The following is a 17,180-nucleotide window of genomic DNA, read 5'->3' on the forward strand; positions in this document are numbered from 1 at the left end:
CGCCTAAATTTGGCCGACGCCGCCGCGCGGCCGATGCCATCGAGTCGCTAAAAACAGCACTGGGCCCTGACTCCGTTTGGTGTGTCAAGGAGGCTCAAGCATGTGGGGAGATCCCATCCGAACTGACCACCGTCCGGACGGAATTCCTGATCGGCGCCAAACCCCGAAACCTCCCTCGGGAGCCGGCGCCTCACAACTTGAGCCGCCTCGGGGAAATCCCCTCCGTGCCTTTCAGTTCTGCGCGGAGGGGTTTCCTGTACGGGCTGCTCCTGCACACTCTCAACCTTGCCATCCTCGTCTGCCATCCGGACACGCCATGGCGTACCATCTTGCCGTCCGGAGGAGGCGGGGGTCCCTGATGGAGTGCACTCTATGCGGGAGTCCTCCCACTATTTATCGGGGACTTGGCCTGGAGGGTGGTGCACGGAGCAGTCCCGTGCAATACATTTTTAAGCCGGTTCACGGGCTCCCAGGCCGCCTGCAATTTCTGCGGTCTGGAAGAGTCTGTGTTCCATGTTTTTACTGAATGTGCGAGGTTGCAGCACCTGTCCCATTATTTAAAGGGGCTGCTCCTCAATTTATGGCTGCACTTCAGTCCCACACTCCTGATCTTTGGGCACCCTGTGCGGAGGGGAGCGGATAGGTCCGAGGGCCTCCTCGTAGGACTGCTCCTGGGCACGGCCAAGGGTGCCATCAGCCGGTCCAGGCAGCGGGAGTCGAGGGGGTCATTCAGCCTGATTGCCTGCCTCTCTTCCGCGCCTACATCCGGGCCAGTGTGTCCTTAGAGATGGAGCATGCGGTGTCCACCGGTACGCTCGCGGCCTTCCGCGAGAGGTAGGCACCGGAGGGACTGGAGTGCATCATCACCCTCGGCAACCAAATTTTAATTTGATTTTATTTGTTTTAAAGTTTAATTTGTTTTCATTGCCGGGTTCTTAGTGTCCCCCTCCCCTTTTATAGGGGGCACTTGTAAAATATATGGTTTCAATGCCCGGAAATTTTTTTTTTTAAAAAACACAAAAAAAAATAAAAGGTGCTGCAGGGTTAGTTGAGTGGTTTGGGATCATGGGGGATTGTGTAGGGAGGGCACTGGTCTCAGTGCTACTGATATTTGGTGACAGTTTGGAGGCCAGAGGTTTCCATGGAGAAGAGTAAAGGCCACCCCTGGGGCTCAGACAGTCCCTCCTCCTGGGCCTCCCTTTGGTTCCCGATTCCGTGTGTCTGAGGGGTGCAGTGTGTCCCTACTGCACACTGTGATGGTGCAGTGTGGGGAGCACAACCTGCTGGTCAGGGTACACATGGATTTATTTGGAACCAGGCACCTGATTAAAGCTGCTGACCTGATCCTGGGGACAGCAGTTTGTCGACCAACCGGGATCGACTCTCCGAATCGCACCGTCCTCTTTGACTATGGGCTCCATGAGTGTGGCAGCTCAGTGAAGGTAATGTGATTCTTCAACTCTTGCTCTAAGCTTGGTGTGTGGATCAGTCCCCACTCTTCACTCCAACTCTTGGTGAGAGGGCATGGATGAGGGGACTCCTGTCTCCTGCTTTTAAACCTCAAATTTGCTCTGGAATTCTGTATTGTGCTTTGCTTTAACTGGTCTTCCCTTGTCTCTCCATCCTGGTGATCTCACCGCTATTGTCCTTGAGCCTTCACTTGGGTTTGTCCAAACTTTTCCTTTTTTATACCTTGTGGATATTCAGCTCTGTTGCCCTTCTTGATCGGGTTAACAAGGATTCAGTTTGATCTAATCTGGTTGATGAATACTTGGAATAAGAATTGAGATGCAATGCACTATAGAGGAACTGCACACTTTCCCTGTAATTCGAATGTGAGTGAATTAAATGAGGCTTATAGCTAGTCTATTCTGTGCTCCAAATGAATGGTAACTTGTGGCATTAACTATCCATTGAAGCCATTCTTTGAGTCGGTTTGTCATTGAATGGGTTTCGATCTTGTACTTACAATCTCCCTGCATTAACTGCAGAGGCTGCACAACTTCTGACTACATGAGAACATCATAGGAGCAGGAGCAGCCCATACAGCCCCTCGAACCTGCTCTGCCATTCCATATGATCCATGGTCCACTTCCCTTCCATATCCCAAAGTGCTGAAGAATTTATTGAGCCCCCTCTGGAATTTACTCTATAAGCATCCACATCCCTCTTGGGTGGAGAATTTCAAAGCTTCACAACCCTCAATAAAGAAATCATTCCTCTTCTTAGTATTAAATGGCTGACCCCATCTCCTGAGACTGTGATTGCAAGTTCTGGACACACAGCCAGGAAAAACAAACTCTCAGCATCGACCCTGTACTAAACTTATTTATTGAGATCACCCCTCATTTTTAACTCCAGAATAGAAAGTTCTCCATTTCAGACCAGAACTTCATTGCATAAAACTGAATTCCATTTCTTAACCTGATGTATTTCAGATAGCTGGAAATGTCCTTGTCTACACCACCCACCTGAACCACACCCCCAAGGCTTTTGGATCTGTCATTGTATAATCCAATGGAGCTGTCGTTCCCATTGAGTGCCGTTATTATAGGTAACCATTGAGTGAATGAAAACTCGATCAAACGCATGTTCTTTGACATTGTCCCTTGTCTTTCCAGGAAGGGCAATGTGAGCAGTAACCCGATCAAGCCCACCTGGATCCCGTTCAGCTCCACCAAGTCTGGAGAAGGGCTTCTGTCATTCTCTCTGCGCCTAATGGCTGGTATGTGCTGGGTGGCTGGGGAGTGATTTCCTGTCACTCACTGGGAGTTGCAGCCACTGTCCCCAACCGTTGTCCTCTTGTCCTTCAGATGACTGGCTTACAGAGCGCACCTCAACTGTCTACTACCTGGGCGACCTCATTCACATTGAGGCCTCTGTTTCAATGACCAACCACATGCCCCTGAAGCTCGACATTGACCGCTGTGTCAATACGTTGAGCCCAGACAAGGACTCCACCCTGAGTTACAGCTTCATTGACTACAATGGGTAAGGAGTTCTCTGCTTTCTCCAGCTGTTCCCATCTCCATGGCTTCATGTGATTCACTCCATGGCCTGCGTTTTAATCTTTCTTCAGTTGCCTCCTGGACAGCAAAGCTGAGGACTCCTTCTCAAACTTTGTTGCCAAGAGACGAGCGTGAGTTGGACAAGCTCCACTTTGACCTGGATGCGTTCCGCTTCTTTGGTGATGACCGTTCCTTGGTAAGAGGAAGCTGCCCATTGGGTTCTCCATGTTGGGAGGGACTCGCTGACTAACGGCTGGTGTTGAATGTATCCCTCAGATTTTCCTCACCTGTCACCTGAAGGTTGCTGCAGTAGATCGGAGAGATTCCATGAGCAAAGCTTGTACTTTCCAGAAGCTGCAGAATGTGTAAGTTCCCCCTCTCTCCCTCAGGATGTGTTGTGTGGAGAAGTGATGCCCAACCTGATTGTTGCACCGATTGTCTTGTTTAGCTGGGCCCCATTGGAAGGATCGAACAATGACGTTTGCGCCTCTTGTGATTTGGGCGACTGTGGTGCCATGAGGGAGTTGGGCTTTCCTTCCAGAGGAAGGAGGGACCTTGTACCTGAAGCTGGTAGGACATTGATCCTCTAGATGTTGGAGGTCCCCCTTTACCCTCTCTAACTGGAATGTTTGATATTGCAGGGAGTGATGCTGAATTGAAGTGGGAGAGTGAGGCCTCACTTGGACCCCTGGTCATTCTGGACACTGATGTGACTGACCTGGCAACTGAGTCCCTTAATGAGGTTGGGCAATGGAAGCAGGAGAGGTCTCCAGGGGGTGAGTGGGCCCACTGCTAGTTTCCATTTCCCCCTCAGTATTTCCTTCAGTAACCATTGGTTTCTCATTGCTCTTTAGGTGTGGCGTCTGAGGTGGTCCTGATGCTGGCCCTGATGTGACAGCTGTCTCTCTGATCTCTGCTGCTTTGATGGCCTTGTTCCTGTACAGGAAACACAAGCAAACCCAGTTCAACTGGTTATAAAATGATCAATAAAGCATTGATTTTGTGTACCTTGTGCCTGTTTGTTCATTGGTCACTCTGTCCCTTGGTTCCCCGTGTTGTAACTGGTCCAGGTAACTTGTCCCATAATGACTGGTTAAAAGCTTATCCTGGGTTGGGTTGTGACTATGGTAACTGCCCAGCCTTCACTGTGCAGGTCCATGAGCTCCAGGTGAGTGGAACTGCCCTGAGGGATTGGTGCAAGCTTGGTGATTGGTCCAAGTTATTCCATTGTCTCCCTTTCACAAGGACTCCACTCCAGTTTGAGATCAATTGATCATCCCTAATGGGGTGACCCATTATTTACTTGACTTCCCAGCCAGTTTGATGAGCTCCAGCCCTGGTTTGACAACTCTTGTGCACTGGGGCTTCAAGTCTGTCTTCCATAACCATGTGTCCAAATGCCCTGTCCCTTGCTCTCGGTGATATAAATGTTTCCATTTCCTGTACTTCCATAAGTGACGTTCCCCAGCTGTTGATTAAGCTGGAATTATTCCCGTGGCCTGAGAGAACAGCAAGAAATCATCTTCTGTCTTTGTTCATGCTCCAATGTGGGAGAGCTTGGTAGTGAAGTAAACAAAACCCTTCCAAGTGTGGGATCATTCCACTGTGTCTCCTGTCCTGGATCTGGCTGTATGGACTGGGACAGAAATGGGCTTGCAGCATTTCTGACCTGGGCACATTTTGCCCATCACCATGTAGGTGTGGTTTGTTGCTGTAGTTTCTAGCTTATTTGATTCACCCTGCAGTGGAAATGGAGTGACTGGGTGCCAATGGAACTGGCACTATTCAGAGCCCTAATATACAGCCCATAGTTTGGCTGCATCTTCCCCTGGGTGAAGGGGAGTGCCTGAGATTAGCTGGGAATCACATGGTACCAGAGGTTGGGGTTTGAACCAATTGTCATCTCTCTCGCTGGAGAATGGCAGAGAAGGAGCTTCTAACAATCATTCCCCTCCTCTTCCCCTGAGGGCGTGAATGGACTGTCTCCCTCATTGAGCTTCTCCACTGCCAGCTCTCTGACTCCTATGTTCCTGTCTGGGAACAAGGTGGGCTCCAGTGTCACTGCCCCCTATTGGGGTTTTAGTGTCAGTGTCTCAGCCTCCAACAGTCGCAGAAGCTCGGATGGGTGCCCAAAGACATTTAGTACAGACTGAGAATAGCCTTTAATATAATCTGCAATGTACAGGGACTAGGGATTAGAGTGGAACATGGGCTGTTCTAACTTGAGGGGCAGCTCAGTACAGGAACAGTTAGTGGAGTTCGAAGCTCATGGACAGGCGATGGTGCTGGAGGTGGGTTGACTTTCTACAGGTCCCTGCTACTTGATACTTTGTTTTCTGGTTTGCCCACTGTCTCTCTGCTCTACACGCCAACAATACCTTCTGTAAGGAATGGTTTCCTTCTTTAAATACTGAAGGAAAAAAAATCTTCACAAATTTTAGGATCTAGTAAATCGAACCCAGGTCTGTGTTGAGTTGTGGAGTAAAATCTTACTACAATAAACATGGACTCGGGTCAGACCAGCAGAGGTTTCTCCAAACATTGAACAAAACTGTCTCCCTGATCCCAGGTGTGGGATGGTCTGAGCTGAGAGGCTGATGGAGCGATTGTTAAATAACTTTGCTGCATAATCCGTGGGCCCAGTCCGCGGTTTGTCATATTTTATACTCTGGATGCTCCTGCCACTGCTCAGTGAGTGTTGCTTGCTCTATTATGGGCTGTCTCTATGGTTACGCATTGTAATAAAGCAACCTCTCTCTAAAATGTCATAAAATCAGGGGGCACTTTATTACTGATACAACTCAAAATAGCTGTCAGTAATCAACTGCGCCCTGAACGGGGTCACACTCCCAAAACTTTTCAAGTGCCCGCTTTTTTTTTTGAGGGCACTAAACACAAATTATACTACTGCCCCTGGCTAAAAGTGGTGGGGGGTTGGGCACTAAAAAGGTAATTAAATCGCACTTTGGACATGGCTCAAATTAAAGTTTGGTTGCCGGGGATGATGATGCACTCTAGTTCCTCCGGCGCCCACCTCTCGCGGAAGGCTGCGAGTGTACCAGTGGATACCCTGGTTCAGATGTAACCGCGGAAGAGAGACAGATAGTGAGGCAGAACGACTCCCTCGACCGTCCGCTGCCTGGACCGGCTGATGGCCCCCTTGGCCGTGCCCAGGAGCAGTCCTACGAGGAGGCCTTCTGACCTGCCCGCTCCCCACCATAGAGGGTGCCCAAAGATCAGGAGTGTGGGACTGAAGTGCAACCAGAATTTGAGGAGCAGTCGCTTCAAATAGTGAAAAAGGGGCTGCAAACTCACACACTCTACACATACATGTTACACGGATTCCCTGTGCCTTTCAGTTCTGCGCGGAGGGCCCTCCTGTACTGGCTGCTCTTGCACATTCTCCACGTTGCCATCGTTGTCTGCCGTCCAGACACGCCATGAGCACCATTTGCCGTCCGCAGAAGGCGGGGGTCCTCAATAGAGTGCACTCTACGCGATAGTCCTTCCCTTATTTATTGGAGACTTGGCCTGGAGGGTGTTGCATGGAGCAGTCCCGTGCAATAAGTTTTTTACGTCGTTTCACGGGCTCCCAGTCTAACTGTAATTTCTGCGGCCTGGAGGAGTCCGGAGGGGAGCGGGCAGGTCGGAAGGCCGCCTCATAGGACTGCTCCTGGGCACGGCCATCAGCCAGTCCAAGCAGCGGGCGGTCGAGAGGGTCATTCAGCTCGACTGCCTGCCTCTCTTCTGCGGTTACATCCGAGCCAGGGTGTCCCTGGAAATGGAGCACGCGGTGTCCACCGGTATGCTCGCGGCCTTCCGCGAGAGGTGGGCGCCGGAGGGACTGAAGTGGAGCATCACCCCCGGCAACCAAATTTTAATTTGATCCTTTTAATGTCAAAAGTTTAATTTGTTTAATGTGTCGGTTTTAGTGCTCCTTTAATAAGGGGGCACTTGTGTAATGACTCAAGAGTCTTGTTCCTGTAAACTGACTCAGGTGTAAACCTGATCCAACTTGATTCACGCCCGAAGTACCCGTGTGACATGGTACCCACGCTTATATACCAGTGACCGCGCACATACGCGTACAGCCCGATGACCTCGAACAGTGGTGCCCCCTGGTGTCTGATGATCCCAAGCATCAATACATAACAACATTCCCCTTCAAGACCTTAATATCAGTCTCTTTACAAATTAAGATGATCTGGGACTTTCCTCTCACGAGTTGATCATCTCAGTTCAACTTTAGTTCTGGGCGAGCGTTCTGAGTCCGTTGTGACTGAAGGCTGAGTAACCGATCTGATGGGAGTGGTAATGACCACATCAGAGACTGAAGGTCCAGGTTCAGTAATGACAGCAAAGTCCTCTGATGAATGAACATTGGTCGGTTGGTCACTGACTGCATCTTCCTCAAATGCTTCCAGTTCATCCGTGTGCCGCAGTTTTACCTGATCAACATGTTTCCTGCATGTTTTCCCATTCTTGAGCACGACAATAAACACTGTTACTCTCCTTGGCCATAACAATTCCGGCGATCCACTTTGGACCTTGACCATAGTTCAATACATAAACCGGATCGTTGACAGAGATGTCACCTGACATAGCAACACGATCATGATACCATTGCTGACTTTGACGTCTGTTTTCAACACGATCATTCGGATCAGGATGAACAAGAGAAAGCTTGGTCTTGAGATTTCTCTTCATCAGTAGTTCAGCAGGGGAGACCCCAGTAAGTGTATGAGGTCTTGTCCTGTAACTGAACAATATACATGACAAACAAGTCTGCAGTGAACCCTGAGTTATACGTTTCATACTCTGCTTGATCGTTTGAACATCACGCTCTGCTTGACCATTCGAACCAGGTTTGAATGGAGCTGCCCTCACATAGAAACATAGAAACTCCTGAAACTCAAGACTTGTGAAGCACACAACGATGTCAGGCAAACCATGTGTAGCAAACATGATATGAAGGCTCTCAATAGTAGCTGCAGATGTACTAGATGACATAATAATACATGCTATCCACTTTGAATATGTATCCACCACAACAAAAAACATCTTTCCCATGAAAGGGCCCACAAAATCGATGTGGATCCTCGACCATGGTTTAGATGGCCATGACCAAAGACTCAGCGGAGATTCCACTGGCACTTTACTTAGCTGCATGCAAGTGTTGCACTGATGCACACATGATTCCAGATCTGAGTCAATTCCAGGCCACCATGCATGAGACCTAGCAATGGCTTTCATCATGAAATACCAGGATGAGTGCTATGAAGTTCACGTACCAATTTTTCTCTACCTTTCTTAGGCATAATGACACGATTACCCTACAGTAAACGATCTGACGAAATGGACAGCTGATCTTTGCGACGGTTCTAAGGTTTGGTCTCATCACACATCTCCATAAATATTGCAGATCAATCACCGCTGAGGACACAACGTTTCACAACCGATAAAATAGGGTCATGGCTGGTCCAGATCCTCACTTGTTGAGCAGTGACAGGAGTTCCTTCACTCTCAAAAGCATCCATTACTAACAATAGATCTGCAGGTTGAGGCATCTCCATATCAGGTGTGGGCAAGGCAGACGACTCAGTGCATCGGCACAATTCTCAGTGCCAGGTCTATGACAAATAACATAATCACAGGCAGACAATCTGAATACAGGATGATGCATTAGTATTAATACCTTTGTTTTCCGAAAACAATGAAATAAGTGGCTTGTGATCCAGTTCGAGCTCGAAATGAAGACCAAACAGGTACTGATGCATTTTTTTGACACCGTACACACAGGCCAAAGCTTCTTTTTCTACCATGCTGTAAGCTCTTTCCGCCTTTCACAAACCTCTCGAAGCATATGCAACAGGTTGTAACTTTCCTGACTCATTTGCTTGTTGGAGTACACAGCCAACCCCATATGTTGAAGCATTACAGATGCTTACATGGATCATAATGATCAAGCAACTTGTTTGAACAGAGCAGATTCTTAGGTTTCTCAAAGACTCCACCTTGAGACACACCCAGACCCAGTTGTCGCCTTTTCTGATTAGCATCTTCAGTGGCTCTAACAAAGTGCTCAATTTGGGTAAGAAATTACCGAAGTAGTTGTGTAACCCAAGGAATGAATGCAGCTCCATCACATTCTGAGGTGCATTTTTGATGGCCTTGGTTTTTGAATCAGTAGGCCCGATGCCATCAGCAGCAATTTTCCTCCCCAGGAATTCAACTTCAGGCGCCATGAAGACACACTTCGAACGTTTCAGCCTGAGTCCTACTTTGTCCATAATGATGTAGGACTCCTTCAAGATTGTTCAGATGTTCAGCAATGTTGTGACTTGTGACCAGAATGTCATCTTGAAACATGACAGTTCTAGGAATGGACTTCAGTAGACTCTCCATGTTCCTCTGAAATATGGCTGCAGCCAAACGAATTCCAAAAGGACACCTGTTATAGACAAATAGTCCTTTATAGGTGTTTATGCAGGTGAATTTCTTCGAAGTGCCGACAAGCTCCTGTGTCATATAGGCAGACATCAGATCTAGTTTAGTGAACGACTTGCCACCAGCTAGCATGGCGAGCAGATCATCAGCCTTCGGTAGCGGATACTGATCCTGTTTCGAAAATCGGTTAATCATAACCTTGTAGTCTCCACAAATCCTGACAGTGCCATCACTCTTCAATACAGGAACAATGGGACTGGCGCACTCGTTAAACTCGACCGGTGATATAATCCATTCACGTTGGAGTCTGTCAAGTTCAAATTCAACCTTCTCCCTCATCATGTAAGGAACAGACCGAGCTTTATGATAGACAGGCCTTGCATCAGAATCCAGGTGAATCTGCACCTTGGCTCCAGTAAAATTACCAATGCCCAGTTCAAACAAAGAAGGAAACTTCTTCAACACTTGAGCACACGAAGTGTCATCCACCGAGGACAACGCTTTGACATCATTCCAGTTCCACTTGATTTTCTTGAGCCAATTCCTGCTGAACAGCATTGGACCATTACCTGGACGATCCATAATGGTAGATCATGAACCAAACCATCAAAAGACACTTTGACTACTGCATTGCCAGTCACCGGTATGAGTTCCTTAGTGTAAGTACGCAACTTGGCATTGACTGGACTCAGCTTAGACTTCACAGCCTCAGTGTCCCACAGCTTGTTGAATGTCCTTTGGCTCATTATTGACTGACTCACACCCGTGTCCAGCTCCATTGATACAGGCATGCCATTCAGCTTCACATTAATGGTTATCGGCTGGCTCTTTCCCAAGAGCGAATACAGACAATAAACTTCCTCCCCGGGTTGTGTATCCGAACCAGCACTGTACTGGTTATCATTAAAAATGTGATGAGCCCATAAATGAATGTGCCCATAACTGAGCATCCTTGCTCAGTTATGGGCACATTCTCTGAAGATGCCCCACTTTTGAACAGCCATTAAAGGCGTATTGTTTAAACCGACACTGATGAGGCCAATGATTGCCCCCACAACGCCAACAGGGTGAAGTCTGATTCGTACCAGTTGGCGGACTCTGAGCAGCGACAAGTTTCACATAAGCAGTCGAGTAGGCCCTGCCAGAAAACGACACAATCTTGTTTACAGTACCTGCCGTGGAGCTCTGACTCTTCGATGATATCTGCTTCAAATTATCATCAGTTGTCATGCATGCCTCGGCAGTCGCGATGGCCTTTCTCAAATCCAGCTTTTCTTCGGTCAATAACTTCCGAAGAATCACATCAGGGTTGATGCCTATCACTAAGAAATCTTGCAGCATCTTCAACACGTTCCCGAACTTACACGGCTCAGCAAGACATGGTAGGTCAGCGATGAATCCTGACACATCCTGGCCCTCAGCATGAACATGCGTATAGAAGCGATAGCGTGAGATGATGATCCCGTCTTTTGGCTTTAGATGGTCACGCACCAAAACACACAAATCTTTGTACTCTTTGTCCGTTGGACTTCAAGGCGAGAGAAGGTTCTTCATAAGGCCCTAAATTTCCGAACCACAAACGGTGAGGAAAACCGCCCTGCGCCGAATTGCGTCAGCCTCTCCCTCCATTTTGTTGATCACAAAATACTGATCCAGGCGGTCGATAAAAGCCGCCCAATGCTCGCCCTCTGCAAATCTCTCCAGAATTCCAATAGTGTCCATTGTACATGCGAAGGTTCTTAAGTTACCTCGCCAAATATAATGACTCAAGAGTTTTGTTACTGTAAACGGCCTCAGGTGCAAACCTGACCCAACTTTATTCATGCCCAAAGTACCCGCATGACACAGTACCCACGCTTATATACCAGTGACCGCGCACACGCATGTAGAGCCTGATGACCTCCAACAGCGGCGCCCCCTGGTATCTGGTGACCCCAGGCATCAATACATAACAACTTGATTATTGGTTCAACTTAAAATAGTTGTGGTGCTGATTTCTGTCAGGTGACACCGGGCCATTCACTGCCACTCCTATTGGTCCAATTTATATCGGTCCGCCTGGCAATAAATCCATCCGTTCTGTCATTGGGTAGAAATTGTGGAGATTGGGGCCGGTTAATTGGCTCAATGTTGCTGCTTCTGGTATCATTGGTGTCAGGTGACTGCAGCTTGTGTGTATAAAAGGTACTGGTTGGGGGCTGCAGGGATAGTTGAGTGGTTTGGGATCATGGGGGATTGTGTAGTGAGGGCACTGGTCCCAGTACTGCTGTTAGTTGGGGTTGTTTGCCCCTCTGATATTTGGCGACAGTTTGGAGGCCAGAGGTTTCCATGGAGAAGAGTCAAGGCCACCCCTGGGGCTCAGACAGTCCGTCCTCCTGGGCTTCCCTTTGGTTCCCGTCTCAGTGTGTCTGAGGGGCGCAGTGTGTTCCCACTGCACACTGTGATAGTGCAGTGTGGGGAGCACAACCTGCTGGTCAGGGTACACATGGATTTATTTGGGACCAGGCACCTGGTTAAAGCTGCTGACCTGACCCTGGGGGCAGTAGGTTGTCGGCCAACTGGGATCGACTCTCTGAACCGCACCGTCCTCTTTGACTATGGGCTCCATGAGTGTGGCAGCTCAGTGAAGGTAATGTGATTCTTCAACTCTTGCTCTAAGCTTGGTGTGTGGCTCAGTCCCCATGCTTCACTCCAACTCTTGGTGAGGGTGCATTGATGAGGGGACTCCTGTCTCCTGCTTTTAAACCTCAAACTTGCTTTGGAATTGTGCATTGTGCTTTGCTTTAACTGGTTTTCCCTAGTCTCTCCAACCTTGTGATCTCACCCCTATTGGCCTTGTGTATTCACTTGGGTTTGTCCAAACGTTTCCTGTGGTATATCCTGTCTCGTGGATATTCAGGTCACTGGGGAGTCAGTTTAGTGGTTATTTCCCATATTTAGCTTTATCTCCCACACTTCCTGTTTTTGAATACCTGGGAGCCTGGATTAAATGAGACTTAAATCTGGAGGTCTATTCATTGCCCCAAATTATTGGCAACTTTTGGCACACTTAATTGTTAAAGACTTTCATTTCCATAGCACCTTTCACAACCACTGTATATCTCATTGCTTGACTGCCAGTGAAGTACTTTGTGAAGTGTCGTCACTGTTGTGGGAAATGTAGCAGCCAATTTGTGCACAGCAAGCTCCCACTAACAGTAATGTGATAATGACCAGATCATCTGAATGTGATGTTCATTTGAGGGATAAATAGTGGCCCAGGACACTGGGAGAACTCCCCTGCTACTCTTTGAAATAGTGCTATGGGATCTCTTTTGTCCACTTGAGTAGGTGTGGCCTCTGCTTAATGTCACATGTGAAAGATGGCACCTCAGACAGTGCAGCGCTCCCTCAGCACTGCACTAGGGTTTCAGCCTAGCTTTTTGAGCTCTAGTCTCTGCAATGGGACATGAACCCACAACCTACTCGCTCTGAGGCGAGGGTGCTACCCACTGAGCCACTCCACTTTTCTGTTGAATTGATTTTGCTCTGCTGCTTGAACTCTTTTCCCCCTGCATTAACTGCAGAGGCTGCACAACCTCCCTTCCAAGAACTATGTTAATTTCTGAATCTGATTTTCAGATGGCTGGAGATTTCCTGGTCTACACCACACACCTGAACCACACCCCCAAGGCTCATGGATCTGTCATTGTGCGAACTAATGGTGCTGTCGTTCCCATTGAGTGCCGCTATTATAGGTAACCATTGAGTGAATGAAAACTCAATCTAATGCATATTCTCTGACTCTGTCCTAAAATGGCACACTTGTCTTTCCAGGAGGGGCAATGTGAGCAGTAACCCGATCAAGCCCACCTGGATCCCGTTCAGCTCCACCAAGTCTGGAGAAGGGCTTCTGTCATTCGCTCTGCGCCTAATGGCTGGTATGTGCTGGGTGGATGGGTAGTGATTTCCTGTCACCCACTGGGAGTTGCAGCCACTGTCTCCAACCCTTGTTCTCTTGTCCTTCAGATGACTGGCTTACAGAGCGCACCTCGACTGTCTACTACCTGGGTGACCTCATTCACATTGAGGCCTCTGTTTCAATGACCAACCACATGCCCCTGAAGCTCTACATTGACCGCTGTGTCGCAACGTTGAGCCCAGACAAGGACTCCACCCCAAGTTACAGCATCATTGACTACAATGGGTAAGGAGCTCTCTTCTTTCTACAGCTGGTCCTGTCTCAATGGCTTCACTTGATTCACTCCATGGCCTGTGTTTTAATCTTTCTTCAGTTGCCTCCTGGACAGCAAAGCTGAGGACTCCTTCTCAACCTTCCTGTTGCCAAGAGACGAGCGTGAGCTGGACAAGCTCCACTTTGACCTGGATGCGTTCCGTTTCTTTGGCGATGACCGTTCCTTGGTAAGAGGAAGCTGCCCATTGTGTTCTTCTTGTTGGGAGGGAGTCACTGAATAACGGCTGGTGTTGAATGTGTCCCTCAGATTTTCCTCACCTGTCACCTGAAGGTTGCTGCACTGGATCAGAGAGATTCCATGAGCAAAGCTTGTACTTTCCAGAAGCTGCAGAATGTGTAAGTTTCCCCCTCTCTCCCTCAGGTATGTGTTGTGTGGAGAAGTGATGCCCAACCTGATTGTTACACTGATTGTCTTGTTTAGCTGGGCCCCATTGGAAGGATCGAACAATGACGTTTGCGCCTGTTGTGATTTGGGCGACTGCGGTGCCATGAGGGAGTTGGGCTTTCCTTCCAGAGGAAGGAGGGACCTTGTACCTGAAGCTGGTAGGACATTGATCCTCTAGATGTTGGAGGTCCCCCTTTACCCTCTCTAACTGGAATGTTTCATATTGCAGGGAGTGATGCTGAATTGAAGTGGGAGGGTGAGGCCTCACTTGGACCCCTGGTCATTCTGTACACTGATGTCACTGACCTGGCAACTGAGTCCCTTACTGAGGTTGGGCAACGGATGCAGGAGAGGTCTCCAGGAGGTGAGTGAACCACTACTAGTTTCCATGTCCCCCTCAGTATTTCCTTCAGTAACCATTGGTTTCTCATTGCTCTTTAGGTGTGGAGTCTGAGGTGGTCCTGATGCTGGCCCTGACTGTGACAGCTGTCTCTCTGATCTCTGCTGCTTTGATGGCCTTGTTCCTGTACAGGAAACACAAGCAGACCCAGTTCAACTAGTTATCAAATGGTCAATAAAGCAGTGATTAGTGTACCTTATGCCTAATTGTCCATCTCCTGTCCACACATGTAAAATACGGAGCTGTTTACACTCAGTAACCCTCTCTCAGTTCTGTTAGTGTAACTGATCCAGGTAACTAGTGCCATAATGGCTGATAAAAGCTTATCCAGGGATTGGTGGTGACTATGGTAACTGCCCAGCCTTCCCTGTGCAGGTTCATGAGCTCCAGGTGAGTGGAACTGGCCTGAGGGCTTGGTGCTCATTCCAAGTTATTCCATTGGCTCCCTTTCACAAGGACTCTATTCCAGTTTGAGGTCAATTGACCATCCCTAATCGGGTTGACACTTTTTTTTTTTTTTTCTTTACTTCCCACTCAGTTTGATGAGCTCCAGCCCTGTTTTGACCACTTGTGCACTGGAGCTTCAGGTAGGGACTAATACTGTCTTCCATAACAATGTGTTCAAATGCCCTGCCACTCGTGCTCGGTGATATAAATGGTATCATTTCCTGTAGTCCATAAGTGAAGTTCCCCCAGCTGCTGTTTAAGCTGGAATTATTCCCATGACCCACGAGAGCAGCAAGAAGTGATCTTCTGTCCCTGTTCATGCTCTGATGTGGGAGCGTTTGGTCCTGGAATAAACAAACCCTTCCAAGTGTGGGATCATTCCACTGTGTCTCCTGTCCTGGATCTGGCTGTGTGGACTGGGACACAAATGGGCTTGCAGCATTTCTGACCTGGGCTCAATTTGCCCTTCATGTAGGTGTGGTTTGTTGCTGCAGTTTCTCGCTTGCCAAATTCACCCTGCAGTGGAAATGGAGCAACTGGGTGCCAATGGGAGCTAGCACTATTCAGAGCCCTAATATACAGCTGAGTTTGGCTGCATCTTCCCCCGGGTGAAGGGGAGGTCTTGAGCTTAGCTGGGAATCAAATGGTGCCAGAGGTTGGGGTTTGAACTAATTGGCATCTCCCTCGCTGGAGAACGGCAGAGAAGGAGCTTCTAACAATCACTCCCCAATCTTCCCCTGAGGGGGTGAGTGGACCCTCTCCCTCACTGAGCTTCTCCAATGCCAGCTCTGACTCCTCTCTTCCTGCGTGGGAACAAGGTGGGCTTCTTAAAGGAGCCTCCAGTGTCGCTGCCCCCTATTGGGGCGTTAGTGTCTCAGCCTGCAACAGTCGCAGAAGCTCACGGATGGGTGCCCAAAGAAATTCAGTACAGACTGAGAATAGCCTTAAATATAATCCGCAATGTACAGGAGTAGGGATTAGATTGGAACATGGGCTGTTCTAACTTGAGCGGCAGTACACTGGGGAGGGGAAGCTCAGTACAGGAACAGTTGGTTGAGTTAGAAACTCACGGACAGGCGATGGTGCTGGAGGTGGGCTGCCTCTACAGGTCCCTGCTGCTTGATGCTCTGTTTTCTGGTTTGCCCACTGTCTCTCTCCTGTACATGCCAACAATACCTACTGAAAGGAAGAGTTTCATTTTTTTAAATTCTGAAGAAAAACAAAACCTTCACCATTTTCAGGATCTAGTAAATCGAGGAGGAGTTAAGCCTTACTGCACTAAATCGAGACTCTGGTCAGACCAGCAGAGCTTTCTCCAAGAATTGAACAAAACTGTCTTGTGTATAGTCAGACTGAACACTTAGCTCAAAGTAAAGTGTGACCTTAGTCTTTTATTGCAGGTCTCCAGTGTGCCTTGCCAACCTGTGAGGCCTCCTTAAATATCTCTGCTCCCAAGGGATAATGGGATCAGTTGGGATTCCAGGGGCTGAGCCCTCTGGTGGCTGTACAGATTAAATACATGTTCAGATATACCACCCCCCATTCCCCTGCCTCCCCTCCCAAAAAGTCAATAGTGTAACTATTTACAATGAGTCGATCTGCGGCCCTTTTTGCCCAGGTTGATTGTCTCGGTGTGAATCATTTGTTTGGCCCTTGCTGGTCTGCCTGGTGTGTTGGGCCATGCAGGGCTGCTGTGGATAATGGGTTCTGCTGCGTGGTCAACTGTGGTGTCTGTTGCCACGTGTGTGTTGGGGGTCAAAAAAGGTAGGGTCCAAGCTGGGTTGCTAATGATAGTCTGTAAATTTGAGTTTGATTTGGTCCAAGTGTTTCCGGTGACTGAGTCAGTTTGATGCTAAACACCCTGCTCCCCTCTTTGGCCACAACAGTGCTGGGAAGCCAGTTGGGTCCTTCTCCATAACTCAATACAAATACAGGATCATTGATTTCAATCTCACATGACATATTTGCGCTATCATGGTATGCACTTTGTTGGATCTGCCTGCTCTCTACCTGTTCATGTCGATCAGGGTGAACTAACGAGAGCCTTGTCTTAAGTGCTCTTTTCATGAGCAGTTCAGCAGGTGGGATCCCAGTGAGCGAGTGGGCTCTCGTGTGGTAGCTAAGCAGGACTCGGGCTAGGCGAGTCTGCAGTAAGCCTTCAGTTACCCTCTTCAAGCCTTGCTTGATGGTTTGCACTACTTTCTCTGCCTGACCATTGGACGCTGGTTTAAATGAGGCAGATGTGACATGTTTGATCCC

General features: G+C 48.5%; 1 protein-coding gene across 1 annotated transcript; it reads left to right on the forward strand.

The window, feature by feature from the left end:
* The first annotated feature begins 1,298 nt into the window (after positions 1-1,298).
* LOC139262766 (zona pellucida sperm-binding protein 3-like) lies at positions 1,299-15,478 on the forward strand. The gene is made up of 13 exons (XM_070877917.1): positions 1,299-1,442; positions 2,622-2,631; positions 2,814-2,991; positions 3,080-3,139; positions 3,457-3,578; positions 11,903-12,084; positions 13,077-13,192; positions 13,272-13,375; positions 13,464-13,641; positions 13,730-13,856; positions 13,937-14,025; positions 14,111-14,232; positions 15,444-15,478. The coding sequence occupies exons 1-13, from the start codon at positions 1,299-1,301 to the stop codon at positions 15,476-15,478; spliced, it is 1,467 nt and encodes a 488-aa protein (XP_070734018.1).
* The last annotated feature ends 1,702 nt before the right edge of the window (positions 15,479-17,180 follow it).

The sequence above is a fragment of the Pristiophorus japonicus genome, chromosome 4 (assembly GCF_044704955.1).
Source record: "Pristiophorus japonicus isolate sPriJap1 chromosome 4, sPriJap1.hap1, whole genome shotgun sequence".
Classification (NCBI taxonomy): Eukaryota; Metazoa; Chordata; class Chondrichthyes; family Pristiophoridae; genus Pristiophorus; species Pristiophorus japonicus.

What these genes read in the sequence shown, in the direction of transcription:
- LOC139262766 (XM_070877917.1), top strand. Translation starts at nt 1,299, where the DNA reads ATGGATTTATTTGGAACCAGGCACCTGATTAAAGCTGCTGACCTGATC. An exon ending in CGCTCTGCGCCTAATGGCTG is followed by an intron (nt 13,376 to 13,463) that starts GTATGTGCTGGG and finishes CTTGTCCTTCAG; the next exon opens with ATGACTGGCTTACAGAGCGC. An exon ending in GGACCTTGTACCTGAAGCTG is followed by an intron (nt 14,233 to 15,443) that starts GTAGGACATTGA and finishes TTCACCCTGCAG; the next exon opens with TGGAAATGGAGCAACTGGGT.